Source organism: Rhynchophorus ferrugineus, unplaced genomic scaffold, assembly GCF_030347505.1.
Source record: "Rhynchophorus ferrugineus isolate W39M unplaced genomic scaffold, kcgeb_rfMv2 rfM3, whole genome shotgun sequence".
NCBI lineage: Eukaryota > Metazoa > Arthropoda > Insecta > Coleoptera > Curculionidae > Rhynchophorus > Rhynchophorus ferrugineus.
Genome location: NW_027472582.1, coordinates 9,212,395 through 9,233,242, shown reverse-complemented (window position 1 = coordinate 9,233,242; position 20,848 = coordinate 9,212,395). Strand labels below are relative to the sequence as shown.

The window sequence follows — 20,848 nt, the reverse complement described above, 5'->3', positions numbered from 1 at the left end:
TGTTTGACCGCTCATTTCTTTTTATTTTTATATGAATAAAATCATTAATGTAATAGTTTCTAATGCCTAAATCATATCTGATATTATATAAATAGTGGTTGGAATTATTCTCCTTCCATTCAACAGTAACTTAGTTTCTTGTAAACTTTCTTTCTATCTGTCGTATTTATAAGGCTCTTTTGTGCAGTGCCGAGTGCATTACTATTTTTCATTTGATGGTGGTAGGAGGTTCATTGGATAGGTATTTTCTGATATTCATTTTAGTAATCAGACCTTCATAAAAGTAAATTTTACTTACCAGTCGTATTTGATGTTCTTGTGAACGTCGTTTAGAAGATTAGTGATCGTGATTTTAGGAACAAAAATGGCTTTTTCAATTTTGAGAAACAGCCTAAAGCTTGGAAAGAATGTTTCCAAGATTGTTCTGAAAAATGCGAAGTTGGATTTGAAAAATAATTCAAAAGTAAGTAGACATTTTTATTTCATATAGTAAATTTAAACTTATATTTTATAATTGTATATTTAAAGTTTATCAGAATCTCATATTTTTTAATAAAAGTATATTAAAACTAAATAGTAATTAAATCTATTTATTAGTGGCAATCTATAAATTATATTTAATTTTCTTGAGTTAATTGTCGTTAATATCGTTTTAAACTATCGCCTTTTGTTTACTTATTATTCAAATTTAAATAGGCGTGTTTTGAATTTTTAAGGTAGCGGATACCGGAATAAACAACTAAAAAAATTATACAATTCCAGTCCACTTCATTTTCCTCCCTATATGTTGCCTCATAAAGTATTTTCCTTTTTGCCTTGGTGGTTTTGTGAAAGGCAAACGCGTTTCGTCGTTTGTCCCCAATAAAACCAAAACATTTTTTCGATAAGAACAAAAAGAATTACAGATAATTTTCAGGCGTGTTTGTAAAAGGCCTAGATATTTGCGTTGTTTAACGTTAAACGATATTCCTGATAACGACGATGACTGTTTATGTTTACATGTGAACAGTAGGGTATTGAACTGCACGCTTTCAATTCAGTGAGGATGCATCGAATACAACACGATTTGCATCGATATTTAGTTTGCATTAAGCTAGAAAATTAACGTATCTTTATATCTTTAAGGATTTTAATTTAAAGTAATAACTTCCTGAAAATGTTTGTTTGATTTTATATAAGTACAAGTAGAACATTAGAGGACTAAGCGTAATTGATTGCTACTGTGGTTTATTTTAGTAACTTAATACTGTTAGGGTGCGTTCAGTGCTGTTTTCTTAGTTATTTAATATCAGGCTGGTATGGTGGACGGCATGCATGGAAACGTGCGCTGTGACGTGTAGGCTGCAGCCAAAAAATTACCCAATCACCTACGGGCATTCTTAAATTTTCTTTTTCTATATGGGTCATTGATCATTGCCTAGACGAGCTGTCTACGTGTGTTAGCGAGCAATATCCCATATGGATCTACCTCTAATATCTCACGTAGTACTAATGTAAATAGTAATGCACCAGTGACGTCCGTTATTAGAGTAATTAAGTTAAAAATTGGATTGTTTGAATTTTTATAATCACTATTTTATCTGGGTTAAATATGATTGTTTTAGTTATATTTAACATAGATAAAATATGTCAATGGGTAAAAATATGGATTTTTTCTCAGTTTTTGATTTTTGAAACGTCCTTTAGGTTTTTTATTTCTTGTAATCCAGAACATAAAAGTACAGTGCTCTTTTGATTATATTTTGTAGTTTTTAGCAAATCACTCTCATTTTGGTTTTGTTTTTATTCGTTACTTATGTGAAGTGTTGAAAAAGTAGTTTTTTTAATAGAGATATATGAAAAAATAATACACTATTTATGGTTTAAATGCTAAGCATCATCAACTTATTCCAAAATAAGAATAAGAAATAAGAATGAAGAATATATTTATTTTAGTAAGCATAGTAAAACCCTCAGACCAATGCTTTCATTTTCTTGTTCCGATGCATCTAATGAGTGTTGTGATCAACAAGGAATTATAAAATACCGTTTCAGTTTAATAAATAAGATAGAGAACTGCATCATTTTTCCGTTATACGTTTGTGAATTAATTTTTTGAGTTTCCATTTACCTTCCATTAAGTATGGAAAGATGGAATTTAAAATCGGTTCGTTTTTTATCGCGTATGACAACAATTCGACCATAAATAGGCCAATTTGTTTCTTACGATTAAATAATAAGATGCTGTTTTGTTTCTTGTTGCGTGATATCTGCTTGTTCAATTGTTTAATAAAGTTCATGGTGTTAACAATTGCATATAGCTAGCTTGGCATAGTTTATTGTAAGGTCATTATCCTCCCTTCGTCTCCCTTAAATATATACATTTTAAAAATATATAACATAATTAACATCCAAGATAAAAGCAGAACTAAAATCAAATTCTCCAATTATACAGGAATGAACTTCAAAAATATTTCGTTAATTTTTATTAGTGAGCTTTAGTCGCTTTAGTCTCCTTTTTAGCACTGTGTCGTTTTTCATGATGAGATCTATGATTTTAGGTAGCAACTCAATTGTTCCAAGAAAGTTACGGTTGTGAAGCTAAAAGTTTATTATAATTCGTCCCTTGAAAGACGTTTACGTTTTATTGACTGCCATAATTATCGATGGTATTGTTTCAATGTTAATATAAAATCGCCATATATAAACTAATTAGGTATTTAACTTATCAATTTACATCAGTACATAGCAAAATGTTGCCCTTTAGGATAATATATCATTTTAATTTTTGGTTCCTGCTGCCTAAACCTGCAAAACGGTTTCCATTACCAATTTTAAATTAATGGAACTAAAACCAAACCGTATTTCAGCTGATTTCATGTCTAAATTCGTAAAACAAGCTTAATTTAAGTTGAAAATGACAAATGGCAGAAAAACAACAAAATTAGTATATATTTGTAAAAGCAATAAAAATTGTATTTGCGATAGAAAAGTATGTTATTTCAATAAAATACAAGCTTGGGTTAATTTTTCAGGTACCAGATATTTATTTTTGTAAGCAGTGGCGCGTCGAGAAGTTTCTGTTTCTAGTTTGCATATATTTATGGCTATATTTCATAATTTACATGACATAAACATCAAACAGACGTGATTTGACTCGATTTAATTTTATGGTCAAAACAATAGATAATTTAGACAAATTCAGGCTAGGTGGCTGTGAATGTTAAAATCGATATTATCGTATAATCAGTAAGGACGTTTTATCAAACGTTTCAGCTTTTGACTAGCGTTGTTTGTGTCTTCTTTATTTAACGATGTAAGAATTCTGACCTTCTTGACCTATACGGTATTAATAGATTTTGCCTTTTATTTATTCGACAATGTTGGATTCTCAGATATGCTGTCGCGAATAATTTCAAAGCAAATGAATATCAACGTTTCGGTAATAACATTGACGTTGATTTAATATTTCCCTTATTTTTAACGTTTTTGAACCAGTAGCTGCGTTAAGCGCACAACAGTTGAACAAAAATAAATAAAAAACACAAAGTCGTTATCATATCATCGTAGGTATATTGATGCAACTTCAAATATTAAATTATGAATTGTTTAACCACTGCTAGTAAAATACCATATGGGTTACGTGGGTGGTACAGTGCAACTATTAGATACACGCAGTCAGCTTTTGTTCTATTTATTGACGGTAAAAGGCATATCTAAAATGCACGTTGCTTACAATCGAAAATAGACCTAATTCTTTTACAGCGTGTTGAAAAAAATGCATGGGTTTGAAGCACATTCTTGTGCATAACTGTCTATTAATAGAGGTCGTTATTTACTTTATTTTATACGTTTTGAAAGCTGTGTTTTTTAATCGTTATTATATAAATGTTTCTCTATAACAGGCGTAAAACTTTGCTTACAACGTATTTTCTTAAATTCGAAACTTTATTATAAAAAAAACTGGTTATATATTTATGTTTCGAAGTGTTGTCTATCATTGATCATCACTGTCGCTGTCCCGTATTTCAGGAGATCGAAATAAGTGATTCTCAAAGAGAGATGTCCGGAGAATACGGCGACGGGGATACGACCTAGCTTTTAAACATTTTTACGTATTTTGTAACAAGTAATCGAACGTTGTCGTGCTACACAATTAATTGTTTACTGTTTGTTTTCACTGAACCATTTTTTCCGGTTTTCCTCTACGTTATTTTTTCTAATACATTGAAAACACTCATCATGGGCATTTGAGAGCGTTGTCTCTATAGTAGGTTCTTTTTTAAGTGAAAAAATTAAATTCTTAACAAATGTAGAACGTTTGGTTTAATTGTTTTAAAAATATATTTTAAAGTCTCTTTTTACTAACTATGGGTTTACCTGGACTGGACCTAAAGTTTAACGTGGGCTCCGAACCACGGTCCTCAGCATTAAGCCTACCGACTGGCGAGTGACCAACTTTAGAAATCATCCCAGAAGACATCCGGTTTTACCCAGCCTGGTTACTGGCGTGACCGGGATCATTTTCCTTGTCAGATATTTTACACTCTTGTCTAGAACATTCACAAATTTTAAACAATTACAAACATAAATTTACGACCATGCCCCAGCAGAATCCGAATCTGCGGCTATTGCAACAGTAGGAGGACCGTCCCATCACCTTTACCACTGCGCCACCAAGATGGCTGCTTATTTTTTTTGAATTTTTTATATCTTTGAATGTTATTTTTTGTCGTTATTCTATGGTTGATCGTATGTCAGAAGAATTCGAGGTAGTGTTTCGAATACGGTTATAATTCCTTTATTTATATATTTGAAGGGACGCTCGTTTTGTTTCATTTTTTCGTTTTGGATCTTCAAATGCATTTTGTCTAACTTGTTCTAAGAAGTAATCCTATTTAACCTTTGTTGACATACCTACCTACAACACTACAGGTGTTTTGCTATAAAAAGGACATCGTTTGTCATATCTGCGACAGGTAGTAAACTTAAATAAACCGAGCAAAATATATTTATTTTAAGATATTTTTTGAATATCCGTATCAATTCATACGCATTATCTACGTTTACCCGAACAACAGTCAGTTTTGAAAGACCACAAAGCTTTTCATTCGAAAAACCATGACTGAAATGGGTAAATCTCTAAGACATTGACATTTGATGGACTAATATTGCAATTATGTTAATGTTAATATCGTAAAATTCTACAAATTTAGCTAAATATAAATAGAACAATACAAATTTTAACGAAACATCTGCAGCTCAATCTGACAATCAAGCTCGGCCAAATACACATGTGCAACTTTCAGCGCCTTCTTTGTATTTCAGTACAGTTTGCCATGTTTTGTTTATATATGTTGTGTTATATGTAATATATGATTGCTTTGTGGATTTTAAATTTAAATTATATCACGACACAAACAGTTAAATTAAAATATTGTTTTTGAGATAAATATGTGATATTTATAATACAATCTTTATATACAAACTCTTCAAAACTTCTCGGAACAAATTAATTGTCAGTTGTAAAAGAGAAATCTTTATCGATATCTATATACTCATCTGCGAGAACGTGTCGGAAGTCCCATCTTATTGGTATAATAATAATTAATATTATTATAACATTTTTTTTAAATTACAAAGTTTATTATATTGTGTTATAAAATTAAAATCAATAGACCGTTAAGCATTTTATAAGTATTGTAATATTTTAATATACGCTAAAGTTAGCCTCTAAGTTTGACAAAAATGTCAAAATTATTAAATCGAATTTGACGTTATCCAAACGAATCGACTTGATTAGATTCCTATAATTGAAGCCTATTTTTATGGTCCGGTCACTTTGACGAAGGACGAAAATTTTATTTCCCTTTATTTTACATTACATATCAAAAGGATCGAAATCTATTTTACATTCGTTAATTTCTATGAGGTGAAGTTATCTCCCGTTGACACTTTCGCATTTATTTTGATAAAAACTGATACTGGATGATAGACAAGGATTTGTTGCATCTCTGTATATTTATTTGTTAAATTTACCAACATATAATGAAAAGGATGGTTTGAAAATTGTAACTTAAACTGTAAGCAATGTTACGCATTATTTTTAATATAAATAATACTAGTGTTTTGTACGATGTTATTTATGTTGGCAGATTTATGATATACAGTAAAACTTCTTTCGATATACCATTTATTTGTTTTGTAATTTTCAGTTACAAGTAGTTCTAATAGACAATTTGTCTGTTATAAACCAGTTTGTTTACAAGAGCAATATCACATAGTTAAGGCAATGATTATTATTTAAAACAAAAAGACATTTTCAATACGTGTATCTGCGTGTAGTCTGACCCTCTTTAACTGGTCTAATCACTGGTTTCCTTCGTCGCTTACGTAAAATGCGGCGAGGACCAGCCTGACCGGTGTTTTGTTCTGATATACTGTAACTAATCACCAGGCACGCTTGAAATCGAGAAGTATGCGTGTTGTCTGATAAATTTGCGTAGTTATAGGTCACGCTTAAATAGTAAACAAACAAACACTTCTTGTTGTTGATGTTTATTTATATGTTAGAACGGCGTAGATTAATAAAACGAACACGAATTGTCTGTTAGTTTTGAATGTCAATAGAGATTGCTGATCATGATTTCCCGTTTTCTTAACGTCTTATGATGATTATTGACGTTGTTTGTCTCTTTATTTTTTTAGGTCCTAGCTAGTAATCAGCATATCATGTTCTTGACGCCCTTGCCTCAAATTAATCCGGTTCTTGCCCGACATTATAGCAGCAAATCGGCGAAGACTCATCACGCTCGCAAGTACCAGTCGTCCTCGGAGTCTGATAGCGATTTGGATGAATGGTTAGGCAGAAGGGTAAGGAAGATCTCAACTAATGTATTAGGATGTGAAAATATAATTCGCGTTTTTTAACATATGGTTGTGAAAGCCTTAGTAAGTAGTGGAATTAGTCGAAATATCCTATTTACAACAACTTATAGCCCGTTTAATCAAACAGCGAACTAACGTCATCTAAATTAATGGCAATAAAACGTCGCATCAACTTTGAGTTTCAGTTCATTTTGGCTTTGATATGTAACCAAATTCCAATTTAAATAATGAAATGAAATGAAAAAGAGTTATTAAATATAGTTTATATTAAGTAATAATAAGCAGAAAATTGCAGTTGATGACATAAGTTCACTGTTATTTTGAATAGAAATAATCTATTCAAAGTTTTTTTTGTACATACAACATCAAGATGTTTAATGTATTGCCTGCCGTAATTTGTAATGTCGTTTCAAGAGCAGACAATATTTTCCTTCTCTTTTTATTTTAATTAAAAAGAGACACAATGTTGTCTGATTAGATCGACCGAGTATACCAATGAGCCTCTCATAGTTGTCCAGTTGTCAGACGTATGCAAAATTCTTTAAAACAATAGTGATAAGATGTTATAACTCTAACCTACAAACTATTGTGGCTGTATAATTAATTGTAGTTTTTAGATGTACTATAATGTTAAAATACAATATATTTGATAACATTTTTGTTAAATTATTTTATTTAGATTAGAATTTTGTTGTATGTCAAAGCTAAACTGACCTACAACTCAAAGTTGATGCGGCAACATTCCGACGTTTTGATGTTACAAATTTAGATGACGTATCTACAGAAAATAACTTTGAATATGTCGCCAAATGCTGTATACAAATGTAAAAACGATTTATGTTGGTACTGATCAACTTTATTGTCAAATATCTACAAAATTCTTCAAACTAGTGAATATAATTGTGAATATAATTAAAGATTACAAACCGGCAAACGTTGTAAACCAAAATGCGAAGTTGATAACGAACATTGGCTATTTTATTGGACAAGCTATAAGTAATGATTAATCTACGATAATAAAAATATTAGAGTCCAGTACAGTTTCAAGTTAATCGTTAGTTATTCATCAACAATATAGATAAAGACAAAACGAATTTCTTTAAAAGACGTTCATATTGACTGAAATGAAAATGGTTAACATCTCTAAAATTGTCTAGAAGGTCAGACTGTAAATAAATAATATTTTAAGCGTTTAAGAGAGTGAACTCGTCTAAATTCGTTTGCATGAACCTTCCATGCAGAAACTCAAAATAAAGAGTCAAAAACACCGTGGTGGTTAGTTTTTATTGAAAACAAAGGCGACATCTATCATATCGATAATTTTCCATATCCAATTTTTCAACATTGATATTACTGTAATATATATACACTTAAAGCAGAATAAATATATAACCACAAAAATACCAAATTTGATTTTGGAATTTAAAATAATATTAATAATACGTTGTTAACAGAAATGTATATCAACAACATATAATTTTAAAAATGTAAATAAAATTTTCTCATACCCATAATGAGATAAAAAGTAATGTTTTTTTCTGATTAGGGTAACACCGATTTTTGGAGGAGGAAAATGCGTACGTTTCATGCCATTCTGGATCTCAACAAGGACGGAGTTATATCATTTGATGATTTCAAACTTCTAGCGGACCGATTTGTGGACCTGGGCCATATGAGCGAGAAGCATACAAAAGAATTCTATCATGTCATTCAAGTAAGTCTGTCATTATTCGATCAAGCAGAAAGTAATTTCAGATTCAGTCACTTTCTAGTTAAACTTTGTATTCTTCAAGTTACCTAAGAGATTTATCAAAGTTATAAAGTATGAAAGGGCTTTAAAAACAAAAACTATTAATTTATTTTGAGAAAAAAAACTATTTTATTTAATGGGAAGAAGAAGCGACTGGTTGAACGGCGATACTGAACTCTTATCTATTAGAAAACTGACCAACCCGTCTCACTCGCTTACCATTCATGTAGTTTTAAAACAGATGGCCGCATAGTCAAGGCGATAACAAAACATAAATATTAATAGTAAACAATAGAACATTCTGGTTGTAAGACTGTCTTTGAAAATACTGATTGAAATTTTTTAATATGATAAATGTTGAATAGCAGTTGCACAAATCTTACGAAATAAAATATTATTAAAAGAAAACAACACATATAGATCAAATTATAGTAGTAAAAACCGTTCAATATCAAATGACCAACCATCATACAAAATTATTAGTAGTCGCTAGTCTATGGGGTACCATTTGTCATACAAGTTTCTTTTTTCTGGGATATATCGTTTTCGATATTTTTTTAAAAATACATTGGAGAAATATATTGCAAAAAGTATAAAAAATATCGAGAAATATCGAAAAAATATATAAATGATATCATATATCGATATTTTTTCTGCATCCCTAGATCAGATCCAATAAGCCTAAGATCAATATCTATTTTTTGCTATTGTTGTAGTTATAAAGCCAATTCGCCAATCAGGCTTCCTTCTACGAGAATCTTTGTGAACATAAATCATAAATATGCACCTTTTAAGTGGCATAAATCTACCCATCAGCATAAGTCTTAATAATCCTCAAGGAAAAAAGCACTAAAATTCCATACTCAGTATCAGATGCTTAAAATTTTCTCGTGATTTAACTATCACCAACTCCAACTGATCAATGATAAACCTTAAGAGGCTTTAAACCCTGAAATTACTTTCTTGGCAAACAATCAGTCAATATTAGCGATGATCTAAAATACTGATTTCTTTGACAGGACCTGTGGGAGAAACAATTCGGCGAGATATCCCCTTATAATTTGGTGCCCATTCAAAAATTTATGGAGAATATGCATCACGTTTTGAACGACAGAGTTTTGGTAAGAAGGGCTCATTCTTTCTTACCGTATTTGTTTAAGGTAAGTTCTGGTAACGGCACAGATGGAACACGTTTCTACGTTATTGATTTCAGGCTGTGGATAAAGACCGTTCGGGCGAAATCAGCGTTGAAGAATTTAAACTGTTTTTCGACGTGTTGGGTCTGGAGGAGCAGGACGCCATAGTGGCGTTCAGGGCGATCGATTCCAACGCCGATGGAAAAATCAACAGCAAGGAGTTCGTCAAACACGGCAGGGACTTCTTCCTTTCGGAGGACGAAGAGAACCTGTCCAAATACTTCTGGGGACCACTTGTTCATCACTGAGCCCGAGTCGAATTTTATCTTTCATTTTATTTTTAAAGAGGAAACAAGAGGAAAGGCTTTGGTTCAATATTATTTTAAGGAACTGACTACAATAAAATATTTTTTATACTTCTGACTAATTTGTGATAAGTCTATATGCATAACTGTGTTGTGCTTTTGTATGTAATGTTAAGAGTAGAATAGAATTTTGATATGCAGTAAAATATTATCTTTAGTAATGGTGTATTCATTTTTAGCTCCCATTAACATTTTCCAGTTCCGTTTAAAAGTCGTATAAATGGGTTTTTTTAATGTTTGAAGCTGTATTAATTAACAGGAATTAGTACATTATATTGACTTATCCATGTAGGCGTTGTGTAGTGACTATTCCCATTTTAGCACATGCATTCAACATATACATATATACAACGGATTCTGTGTTGAAACAAATCATAAAATACAAGCAGGAGGATATCAGGTAACGGATGATGTAGCGCTTTTTATTTAGACATTTTCTCAACAAGAATTTGTATTCAATGCTTTTTTTCAAAGTATCGATTTCGATTTAGTTATCTTAAGCTATTGAAATAATCCGTATCGGATTCGCGTAAGTTAGGATTAATACGGGCGTCTAAAAACAGTTGTAGCTTCATCCGTTGATTTCTTCAAGTTAGAGACAATCGAATAGAAGAATAGATAAAAATACGCAATCCAGGTACATAATCTCTAATACTTGCAGTTTATGTTGTTGATACATGTTCTGCTATAAAGTGCTCTACGATGTTGAATCCACAAAATATAGAATACTTCCTATTTTTCTATGTGTTATTTGTACACTAATAGAGTTGTTTCAAAAAATATGTAAGTGAATTAATTAAGCCAAGAAGCAGACAAAGATTACTCGTCATGGAAATCAACTCGTAGATTTAAACGACCAATTATTGGAGTACTGCGTATTAAAAGTGATTGAAACGAATGGGTTCGACGCAACGATGAAAAAAAAAAGACTGAATTATTCGCAGAACATTTAGTTAATGTATTCCAATCTAATGATATAGAATCTACGATAAATACAGCCCGATGTAGGTGTAAATCCGATTTCTCCAATAAAAGCTGTACATGACTCGACAACCTCAATCCTAAAAAGGCTTCTGAAATAAACTATTTATGGAAATAGAAGATTTCCAGTTTGGATTGTCAAGTGGTAAGACACTTGACCAAGTGAGTAACAGCCTCACAGAGTAACAGGGGTTGTAGTAATAATTTGGGACTAACCTACAAAAGGAACTGTTGTCAACTGCTGGAATCATATTTTTTCGAAAGTACAAGATATACAAATGGACTAGAGACTGAAAAATACAGCTTAATAGTTTCAAATATGTTCATGCTAATTTTGCGGCGATGTGACAAAAACCTAATTATATCACTTGAAGGATGCCCGATTCCTCAAGCAGGAACAGCTAAATATCTCAACACACATCTCCATAAGATGGCAGGTTAAATTAGAAACAGTATTAGACAAAAAGCAGAGCAGATATGATTATAAAACATGAAATAAGGTTACTAAATTACAGCAACGTGGAACTGTTACAGGGTAACACGCAGGAAAACAAAAGATTGAATCGAACCAAAACACACGAACTTGTGTATAAATGTATTCTTAACTTTAACTTATGAAAATTAATTATTAAAAAGAATTATTATGCAAAATAGCTTTTTGGTGGATTATTAAAAATATATAAGGAATAATGATTTATTTACTCAACGAGTTACATAGCAAAAGTTGCCAAAATACAAATACACAAACACACATTTAAAAGTAATTCTTAATTATTTTAAGTTGAACTGTTGTTTGTACTGGTTGACTTCACGGACCATTTTGTTGATTTTTTGGGATCTAAAAATAAATAAAAATTAAAGCAATTTTGCACATATAGGAACAACACACTTACGATTCCTTTAGAGCACTTTTGATGGTTGTACATTGAATTTCGCTCATATTTTCAATTTTCTTAGCCTGCTCTGATTTCCAGTTTTCGATCTATACCACAAAAAAGCGAGTTAATTAAATGACTTTTCTAGATTATGGGGCGAAATGAAGAAACGAAATCTTGGAAAAACAAAAATACTCGACATGAAATGAACAAATTCAACAGAAATAGCATGGCATTCAACTTTGCATTGTTGCATTGTTAAAACAAACAACCAACATTTTTTGTCTTTATATTTACTTTATGTCTTCCAATTAACTTTTTAAGGAAATCTCAAGTCAAAAAAGGTTCCTTTTTCCCAGACTTATAATATTAATTACCTGAAATTGTTGGTACTTGACTTTGCTCTTTAATTTATCAATTGAATCGTTATAACTGAAACACTTTTGGCTGATGCCATTCAAGTCCTTCATGAACTTCTTTTCGGCATCTGACGGTTCTGATTTCTTTCGAGACGCTATCATCAACAATTTCTCACATCTGCAATATAAATGATGTCAGGGTTTTATCACCATATCATAGCGTTTCGTTACCTGTTCATCAATTCGTCTTGTTTATCCTTAATATCCTCGTATTTTTCAGCTAAATTTTCCGCTTTCTCCCTCAGGACTTCTTTGGCCTCAGCCATTTTCTCTAGTTCGGCCTTTTGACTTTGTTTCAGCATACACAGGGTGTGCATCCTTTTCTCTAATTCTTCGCGTACTTTGGTTAAATTCTTTATGTGTTTCTCTCTCAGCATCTGACTGGCCGTTTGAAGCAGCTATAAGGAAAAACCGTAACGTATAGTTTTGTTTTGCGTCCATGTTATCAGTGTACTTACATCATAACATTCTTCAGGGGTGTTGTTTAAAGTTGACGACAGTTTCAAAACTGGTTGACTGGAAGATTTCTTCAGAATTTTTTGAATGTACTCATCAAAAGGTTCATTTAACATCTGTAATGAACAATATTATTTTTAATGATATCATATACTTGTTTTTTTTACCTTTTTTAGGGGAGATAATATTCTATTGCTTGTTTTATCATCATCATTTGATAGAATATTATTTTCCTTCGATGCAAGTGGGGCAGTGAGTATTCCTAAGGTAACGACGCTTCCATCACTCAAAAGACTGATTATTGAAGTCGGTTCGTAATAGATTGTAAATCCAGTGACCGGATTGGCTTTATCGCTGTTCACTGTTTTGGTGCAAAGTAAATATTCCGCCGAACTAGGATTTATGAATATGTCGAATGTTGGAGTAACATCTATCGGATATAAAAATGTATATAACATACAATATAAATTAGTAGAGGTAATTAAAAACAAACCTTCTGACCCAAAAACGTAATTATGTAACTCCTCCACGCAACTGATATTGATGGAGTGTATTCCAGCATTGTGTGTGGCAAAGAAACGAGATGATTTGGATTCATCTTGAAAGAGGAATATTGGGCATTTATATTTCTTGGATTCCTCCTCGTTTTCCTGATAGACACTGAGACCTAGTTCGAGCTCAATTTGTTCGAAAACCATCAATTCCTTTGTGGGAATTGACGCTAGTGGCTTAGTAAAGTTCGAGTTCTAAAAAAATTACCAAGATAATATTAAAATTGCTAAAACTCGAATGCGATATGGTCACCTTTCCTTTTTCCTCAGTGTCAATATCAAGTAGTATTGAATTGATAAGGGTACCATTAGATGTAGCTACAGAAAATATTTGTGGTATTGTTTTCAGGCATATCAATGCGCAAGCTTCATTCTCTACTATAGCTGGTTGTCCATGGATGTTGTAGGGACCTTGCAACGTTGGTTTTATTCTGTAATATAGATGAAAAAAATGAGTATCGATTTCTTATATTAGTATCGCACTTACCGTCTATTTAAATCTATGTTCATTGAATATATGGCACAATCTCCTCGCAGGATATATACTGGGTAGATTAGTTCTTCGACTTTTGTTGGAATGTCTTGAGTTATAGGTTTGGCATGAATTTTCCCACTGTATACATTAACTGAAATGTATAATTTAGTTAAAATTATATATTTAAGCTGATGTATGTTTTTAGTAATAGACATGATAATAGTAATAAACTAACATTAAAATAATGTTATCAAATCTGCTATGAAAAATGAAATAAAAATACTAATTAGAGCGAACAGCGTTTTGTTTTGTGCACATTTGGATTACCTCTGTGCTTTTGATTATTGTTAGATATCTTTATAGAGTTTGTCATAAATTAACATATATATTAATATATAAATTATATATTTTTAGGAAATTGTAAATACATTAGAATATTATAGAACAGTCAAATTAGTCATAATCACCAACAGTCTACAATTATAAATAAAATAAATTGGCTCAATAGACCTTTACATTTGAAGTCTTGATTTTTGCTAATTTGACAACATTTGACTTTAATCCGTGAATGATTTTTTATATCATTTTATTCAGGTCGAGCTGTGTATGTATATAGTTTTGTTTGTGATTTTTTTATCTGTTGTCGAATATATCTGTTATGAGTGGCTTTTTTGATGACATTTTCAATAATTTTTTTTTCTAACAAATTCTCAACACGTTTCTTAATAATAATAAAGGTTCTTTAATATTGATAACATATGTTGCTTTGAATTCTTATTTGTGGTAAACGTTCCTGCCAGTTTGTTATCGATATATTTTAGAGAATATTTAATTGTTCCTGTAGTATGTACATTATCAAAAGTGATATTAGGAACATTTTTATATTAACAATTAAACGTTAATATATAACGACTCTAAACCAAAGTAATGCGTATAATTTACATTTTAGAACTTTTAAAATTGTTGTAATATATTCTTTGATTAATGTGTATTAAAATCGTTACCTTTTTAAAATATAAAACAGAAAAGCTAAAGTACATCCGACTTTAAAAAAAGTGCATTCGCCATTTTGTCGATAATAATTTTATCTTGATATTTGCAGATTTACGTTTATTTAAAAACCTTAAAAAAACACCGGATATAGCACTGTTCTATTATATTACTGAGTTTCTTATAATTAATTTTTAATAATTAACTTGACAACATTATTAGGTAAATATAAAACGAGTTCACCATTTCGTCAAGACTATTTCTGAATATTATTTATTAACTTGAAATTTTACATACCGGTTTGGTGAACCGCTTTAGGTTGTGGTATTTCATTTGATGTTTTTGTAAATTTACTGCTAAATTCCGGGAAGCCGAAATCGAAATCGACACCTATTTCCCCGTACATGTCCAGGAACGCGGTCTTGCTACCGGGAAACATTCCTCCAGGCTTCTCACCGATTGAATACACGCCTAAATTGATAGCTTCTCTATTGTCGATCTGATATAATCTTTAATGGAATTAAAATTGATTATTTATGTGTTGTATGGATCTATATAGTGTGAAAATTAAATACCTGAACATATTATCCGATGTTAAGGCAAGTATATGTGAGTCGTTGACGCTTCCGGGGTGGAATTTCGCTTGGCGTACCTCGATGACATCGCTGCATGATAGAAGGCGCTCATCTAAACTGTAACTCCTGTAAAAAAAACATATTTTAGTAATAAAAAAAATAAACAAACAATAATAAATTTGATGGGCAATAAATTTGATAAATTCACTGTAATTATTTTTATTAATTACATCTTACATTAGATATAATTAGTACAAATCAATTTCAGAAGAACATGAGCTGAGTTGTTGTTTGTGGAATGATTGAGATATGAAGTGCTTAATCTCTGGAGTGTCAGTTTCCCTATGAATTTGATTATTTCTGACAAACCATGAAGCGTTTAAGATTCTCCTGAGAAGCTTATTTTGGAAAACTTGAAGCCGTTTCACTTGGTTGGGTGTAACAAACTTGAAGTAGACATTAGATCCGTAGAGGAGTACGGATCGAATTAACATCCTGTAAAATAAGCATTTGATGGAGAGGGGAAGTCTGCTAGAAGAGAAAATAGCAAGTTTGCTATCCCCGAACCTTTCTGGATTGTTTTCTGGATTTGGGAATGCAAATCGAACCATCAGTCGAAGTGGAGACCTAGGTACGTGAAGTTATCCAGCCATGGAATTGTTGTGGTGTCGATCTTGATATGCGAGACGAGCAGTGCGTAACGCTTCCTATGGAAAATGATGGCCCAGGTTTTCAAGGGGTTGATTTTCAACCTCCAGAATATGAACCACTTGACCGCATGATCGAGCTGCTTCTGTAAACGTTCTTGCATTGTAACCTCGAACCTGGAGGCCGTCAGCGTAAACGCGACGTCAATGTGGTCTTTTCTCGGCAGATCCGAAATGAAAAGGTTAAACGATTTGTTTTCGACCGGAAAGTGTCTCCCTGATCTTGACCTGGAAAGATCGGTCCGATAGGTAGGACTTGATGAGAGCGGTTAGGTCTTCTGGGAGATACAAGATCATGTGGTTTGGTTCGTTTCAATCTTTTGATTTCTTGCGTGTTGTCCAGTAGCTGTATTACTTCCACCTTGGCGTGATTAACTCATTTTCATGTTTTAGGGCGAAATATTGGACCACTTCACTCACGTAAACCAGATTTCGAGAGCACAGTGCAGTTAGATAACTAGTTGATTCAATGTTTTAGGGGGCGATCCCATATTTGAACTACATAGGTCCCAATTGGCTTTATGATTGACTGATTTTTTTGATTTTAGGCCAAGATGATAGTATTCTTTCGACTAACCAGTACAGTTGCTTGATATTGACTCTGATCTGATCTGCTTTTTGTCTGACATGATGCTTCCAATTTAACCTAATTTCGAGATGGATGGGATATCAGCAGTGTAGAACAGATATAGGAGTGGTCCCAAGATACTACCCTGGGGAACTTTAGAAACAGGTTTAAGTGTTGAAAATCCCCTTTCATGCGAAATTCTTTTTCGAAAATATATGATTCCAGCAGTTGACAATAGTTTCGCGGTAGCAATTTGCTCATTTTGTAGATTAATCCTAATTGTCATACCCTGACGAGAGCTTGTGAGACGTCCAGGAATATTATAGGGCAATATTTCTTTTCATCAAATGCCTTTGCAACAACCGCTGTTACTGTGTGCAGTTGGTCGATTGTGAAGCGGCGATTTTGAAATTCCAACAAGAAATCTACTGTTTCTATAAATGGTTTAATACGTTTTAAGAACAATTTCTCAAATAATCTTGATATCGCAGGTAGTAGCGAAATAGGCCTATAAGATTTAACTCCTTCTGCCGGTTTGTTAGGTTTTTCTAAGCATAATTATTTGAGCAACTTTAAAACATTCCGGAACATGCTTTAGTCTCATACAGGCACTGAATATGTGTGCCAACATGATTATTGCTTTTCCTGGCACCTCTTTCAATAACCGAGGTGAAATATCGTTAACTCCAGGAGCTTTTTCAAGATTGAGATTGTTATCAATTTCCGTGGCAACGTTCATTGGAGAAATCATATTTATGCATTAGACTAATAAACTAGATTTGTAACCATCATATATCATTTGTATCATTCGGTAGGAAATGTGCGAATAATTCAGATTTTTCGTTATTGCATCGAACCTATCCATTTTGATCATTTTTAATAGGCGGTATTCTAATAATTGGTCTTTAAAATTTCCAAGTTGTTTTCCATAGCGAGTAATCTTTGCTTCCGGCTTTTCACGTAATATACGTCTTTTTTATTAAAATATATTTCAGTCAAGAAAGCTTTGTAAATTTGCCAGTTTTTTTTGTTAACAATGAACGTTATGCAATTTAATATACAGATCTTGATCCGAGCGCCAATATACCGGCCATCGTCGACGTGAGCTACGTCCTGTTGTCAAATCCCCACGCGCCTCTTAAGGGTGGCAAATTGGCGAGCAAAAGCGCACTTGTCCGGACACACGACCATAAAATTGACAGGATAAACTAACTCCCGCCGGATTTGGACGCCGCCTTAAATGACGTAATACACGCTTGCCAAATTGCATTTTTTTCACGCGCAGCAACACACCTGTCATTCTGGACCGTTTCATTTGACCGACCGCCGATGACAAACCGTAAAACTACCGGATAATGAAACGGTTTTCTTTGCTCCTTGTCCTCACTAAACTGGACGAAGTGCATGGCGTTATCTAGCGAAATAATGAATACAAAAAAACTGATATTAGACGAAAGACGTGTTTTTAGGTTAGGTGTCTATCAAATGTCACAAATTGACATTAATGCGTAACTCTGATTGATAACTTCGAATACATATTAATTTTGAATTTGTTTGAGTTTATACGTATTTGTTTTGACATTCTCTATATGAGTTATGTAGAAAGGTAATATGTTTACGTTACTGGATGTTCATTATTATCCTGTGTTCATTTTTAATCGATATATTTCAATAACTTAATTACACAATCTACCTATATATTACATAATATACTATAACATGTTTTTACAATTAGGTTTCAGTTAACAGGTCAATTGAAAAGTCCCCGCCTGACACATAGATGGCGCTACTAGAATTAAATACATATGTTTTAGTAGTGCGTGTATGAATTTGACAGCTGTCGGATCATTAGTTTGTGAATTATATCATTTTAAGTGAAGCAACTTTTGTTATTGTGAAAAAAATGGATAAAAAGGAATTTTGCGTGTTGATAAAATATTGCTTTTTGAAGGGAAAAAATCCAGTTGAAGCAAAAACTTGGCTTGATGCCGAGTTTCCGGACACTGCCCCTGGAAAATCAACCATCAAGGATTCGTATGGTAAGTTTAGACGTGGTGAAATGAGCACCAAAGACGGTGAAAGCAGTGGATACCCAAAAGAAAATCTACAAAATGATTCTGAATGACCGTAAATTGGAACTGAATGAAATAGCAGACATTCTAAAGATATCAACTGAACGTGCACATCATATCATTCACGAATATTTGGGTATGAGAAAGTGCAAAGTAGGTGCCGCGTGAGCTCACTTTAATCAAAAACAACGACGAGTTGATGATTCGGAGCAGTATTAAAGTGCAAAAATCCATGAATTGGGCTTCGAATTACTTCTTCATCAACCGCATTCTTCAGATCTGAATGAAGAGGTGATCGCCGAAACTGAGGCCTATTTTTAAGCAAAGGACAAATCGTACCACAAAAATGGTATAGAAAAGTTGGAGGGTCGTTATAATCAGTGTATCACCCTTGAAGAAATTATGTTGAATAGAAAAACTAATTTTGCCAAAAAATTTGTTTTAATATGAGGCCGGAGACTTTTCAATTGACCTGTTATATTTAACCTAATTAAATCGGCAATATCATTGGTATCGTCAATTCGAGAAATCGTCAGTTTTTTTCAATTTACTGATTTCTTGTGTGTTGTCCAGTCCACGTTGTTGTGATTTAGCAACTTTTTTAAAAATATTTTGAAGCTTGAGTCTTGAATCACTTTGTCACTTCGCTGCAACGCATAATTAACATGGACAGATTTGGAGCTACTAAGCTATATTTTCTAGTCCCTAATCTATTTGCAGATCTTGTTGATCGTTACTTGTATTTTTTCTACAGTCTTAAACAGAGATATATCGTTTGCCATGATAACTGTGTCGTCGGCTAATGTTCCAAGTACTGTTTTCTTGGGATATCAGCAGTGTAGAGTAGATACAGGATTGGTACCCCAGGAACTTCAGATGGAATAGGTTTAAGCGTTGAGAATCCCCTTCACACGAGACTAAATTTTCTTTCGAAAACATATGATTTCAGCAATTGACAATAGTTCCGCGGTAGCAATTTGCTAATTTTGTAGATCCCCAAAGGCCCCAAAGGCCAAACTCGGTCAAAAGCTTATGATGAGATGTCCAAGAATATCGCAAGGCAGTATTTCTTCTCTTCAAATGACTTTTTAACAACCACTGTTACATTTCGCACCTCTGGGTCCATTGTTGAGTTGTGATTTCGAAATCCAAACTGGAAATCAGGTATTTTAATAATATTTTTTGAAAATGGAACCATTCACCGAGCTATATTCTAGCTTCTTTGAAATTGGCGAAGAGCTGCAAGCAAAAGTTGATAGTCGGACGGGGCATGGTCTGGAGAGTATGGCGGGTGCGATAATATATTCAATTCAAGTGCTTTTCCTGTAAAATCACTTTACCGTGACTTCGGGCTCATCTTGGACGTTCTCCGATCAATGCATGGTTAAAATTGATCATTTGGTGGCCTGTTTCTTCGGGAAAACTGGTCATATTGCAACAGTGCCTCTAGAGGATCGTAGAACAGTAAATTCTGATTGGTACACAACCATTTGTTTGCCAGAAGTCTTCGGTGAAATATGGATAACAAACAAGAGACGCCGGATTGTTCTTCATCATTATAATGCAAGCTCTCACACTAGGCACAAACAAGAGACTATTTGAGCACTCAAAACATCGAATTGATAGGTCATCCGCCATACAGCCCTGATTTGGCACCCAATGACTTCTTTTTGTTCCCATCCGTGAAGAATAAACTGCGTGGTAAGTAACTAAACTAAGTGTATCGATCATCGTGGCGGGTACTTTGAAAAACAATAAAAATGTATTAGCAGCTTAACTATTTGTTTTTTTTTCCAATTCCCCAAATATAAATAGTGACCCTCGTAAAACATTTAAGCTTAGCAGTATCTGTTAGAAAAACCGGCAATGATTTTTCGATGATACGTCGATGGGCAGGTAAAATATTTCATATTGATATTAGAAAATACGTATTGGTATTTGATCTGGCGAACCTTTTCAATAACATGAACAGATGCACAAGATAAATCCTCGGGCCTAGTCGTAGGGCGAGCCCGGCCCCACTCGGAACAAAACGAGGCCGGTTGTCATATTTATGTTGAA

At 32.9% G+C, this 20,848-nt stretch overlaps 2 protein-coding genes across 3 annotated transcripts in view; one reads left to right on the top strand and one right to left on the bottom strand.

Moving 5' to 3' along the window:
• The first annotated feature begins 133 nt into the window (after nt 1–133).
• On the top strand, nt 134–10,275 carry CBP (sarcoplasmic calcium-binding protein). 2 transcript variants are annotated; one of them, XM_076398077.1, is made up of 6 exons: nt 134–241; nt 302–463; nt 6,688–6,852; nt 8,414–8,581; nt 9,637–9,777; nt 9,831–10,275. In XM_076398077.1, the coding sequence occupies exons 2-6, from the start codon at nt 365–367 to the stop codon at nt 10,059–10,061; spliced, it is 804 nt and encodes a 267-aa protein (XP_076254192.1). In that variant the 5' UTR covers nt 134–241; nt 302–364; the 3' UTR covers nt 10,062–10,275. The 2 variants fall into 2 exon arrangements, with proteins under 2 accessions (XP_076254192.1, XP_076254193.1); XM_076398078.1 differs by lacking the exons at nt 134–241; nt 302–463 and adding an exon at nt 6,327–6,455.
• A 1,504-nt stretch (nt 10,276–11,779) lies between these two features.
• mbo (Nuclear pore complex protein Nup88) overlaps nt 11,780–20,848 on the bottom strand; it is a 155,683-nt gene continuing 146,614 nt past the window's right edge. The window contains exons 3-13 of the mRNA XM_076398066.1: nt 15,441–15,566; nt 15,163–15,374; nt 13,888–14,026; nt 13,654–13,831; nt 13,343–13,595; nt 13,017–13,279; nt 12,852–12,965; nt 12,565–12,791; nt 12,352–12,511; nt 11,993–12,081; nt 11,780–11,937 (exon numbers count right to left, since the gene is read on the bottom strand). Of these exons, the coding sequence (XP_076254181.1) occupies nt 11,871–11,937; nt 11,993–12,081; nt 12,352–12,511; nt 12,565–12,791; nt 12,852–12,965; nt 13,017–13,279; nt 13,343–13,595; nt 13,654–13,831; nt 13,888–14,026; nt 15,163–15,374; nt 15,441–15,566 (1,828 nt within the window). The 3' untranslated portion in view covers nt 11,780–11,870. The remainder of the gene's footprint in view (nt 11,938–11,992; nt 12,082–12,351; nt 12,512–12,564; nt 12,792–12,851; nt 12,966–13,016; nt 13,280–13,342; nt 13,596–13,653; nt 13,832–13,887; nt 14,027–15,162; nt 15,375–15,440; nt 15,567–20,848) is intronic.

What these genes read in the sequence shown, in the direction of transcription:
- CBP (XM_076398077.1), top strand. Translation starts at nt 365, where the DNA reads ATGGCTTTTTCAATTTTGAGAAACAGCCTAAAGCTTGGAAAGAATGTT. An exon ending in ATTTGAAAAATAATTCAAAA is followed by an intron (nt 464 to 6,687) that starts GTAAGTAGACAT and finishes TTATTTTTTTAG; the next exon opens with GTCCTAGCTAGTAATCAGCA. An exon ending in ATGAATGGTTAGGCAGAAGG is followed by an intron (nt 6,853 to 8,413) that starts GTAAGGAAGATC and finishes TTTTCTGATTAG; the next exon opens with GGTAACACCGATTTTTGGAG.